Source organism: Perkinsus marinus (genome assembly GCF_000006405.1).
Source record: "Perkinsus marinus ATCC 50983 genomic scaffold scf_1104296947764, whole genome shotgun sequence".
NCBI classification, from domain to species: Eukaryota; Perkinsozoa; order Perkinsida; family Perkinsidae; genus Perkinsus; species Perkinsus marinus.
This window is the reverse complement of record NW_003210481.1, coordinates 1-733: the sequence shown is the minus strand read 5'-3', so window position 1 is coordinate 733 and position 733 is coordinate 1. Positions and strand designations below refer to the sequence as shown.

Sequence of the window (733 nt, the reverse complement as noted above, 5' to 3'; positions counted from 1 at the left end):
GGGTGGAGTGAGGAACGCTACATAGCAACAACGATGTTAGACAGTGATTGTACTCAACTATACAAAGATTTATCATCGTCTCTTCTTGTTCCCTTGGGCCAGCTTTTGCAAGATCATTTGGTGTTGACGCTTTCTGCCACCCCGTCCGCCCTTCTTTCCTGCCAAGGCCCTAACCAACGCCGTACACATCTTCAACAATACACACGAGTAGCCCATTCAACTACTCTTTGATGTCCTCCTCCTGTTCGCGCATCTCTAACTGTGTCGAGCCTACAGCAATCACATTTTCATCGAGTTCATTGCCGATAAACTTACGAAGAGCTTCCAATACTTTTTCTTGTAGCGACATGGCGTTCTCCTCCTTAACCTCAGGAAACTCCTCCATTTTCTTCCCTACCATATTCAATGCACGTCACCGGCTGATCGCAAATGACCGCACCTTGTTTGTTTTCGATTCTCTGGAAGGGTTCGATGTCGTACTGGGTAACCAAAGTCACCGATCGACCAGTCCGGCCAGCCCGCGCAGTGCGGCCCACTCTGTGAATGTATTCCTGATACACATGCTATTACAGTTCGGGGTCGTGACACCTCGGGCTGAGGCTGTGAACGTTGTTTCCAGCCCGCCCTCCTGTCCCACGAGCTTGCTTTTAGCACCTCAACTCGCCATCATCTTGCAGTACAGGCTCAACTCGCCCTATCCCGGGACTGGACGTCGATGGTCTACGACCTCCGT

The 733-nt window shown here is 50.8% G+C and overlaps 1 protein-coding gene across 1 annotated transcript; it reads right to left on the bottom strand.

Moving 5' to 3' along the window:
- Nucleotides 1–72: 72 nt before the first annotated feature.
- Nucleotides 73–563, bottom strand: Pmar_PMAR015902 (conserved hypothetical protein; the record flags this gene model as incomplete). The annotated part of the gene is made up of 3 exons (XM_002779189.1): nucleotides 73–169; nucleotides 225–393; nucleotides 440–563. Coding segments are annotated over 3 exons (390 nt in total), but the record flags the coding sequence as incomplete, so codon positions are not given.
- Nucleotides 564–733: the final 170 nt, after the last annotated feature.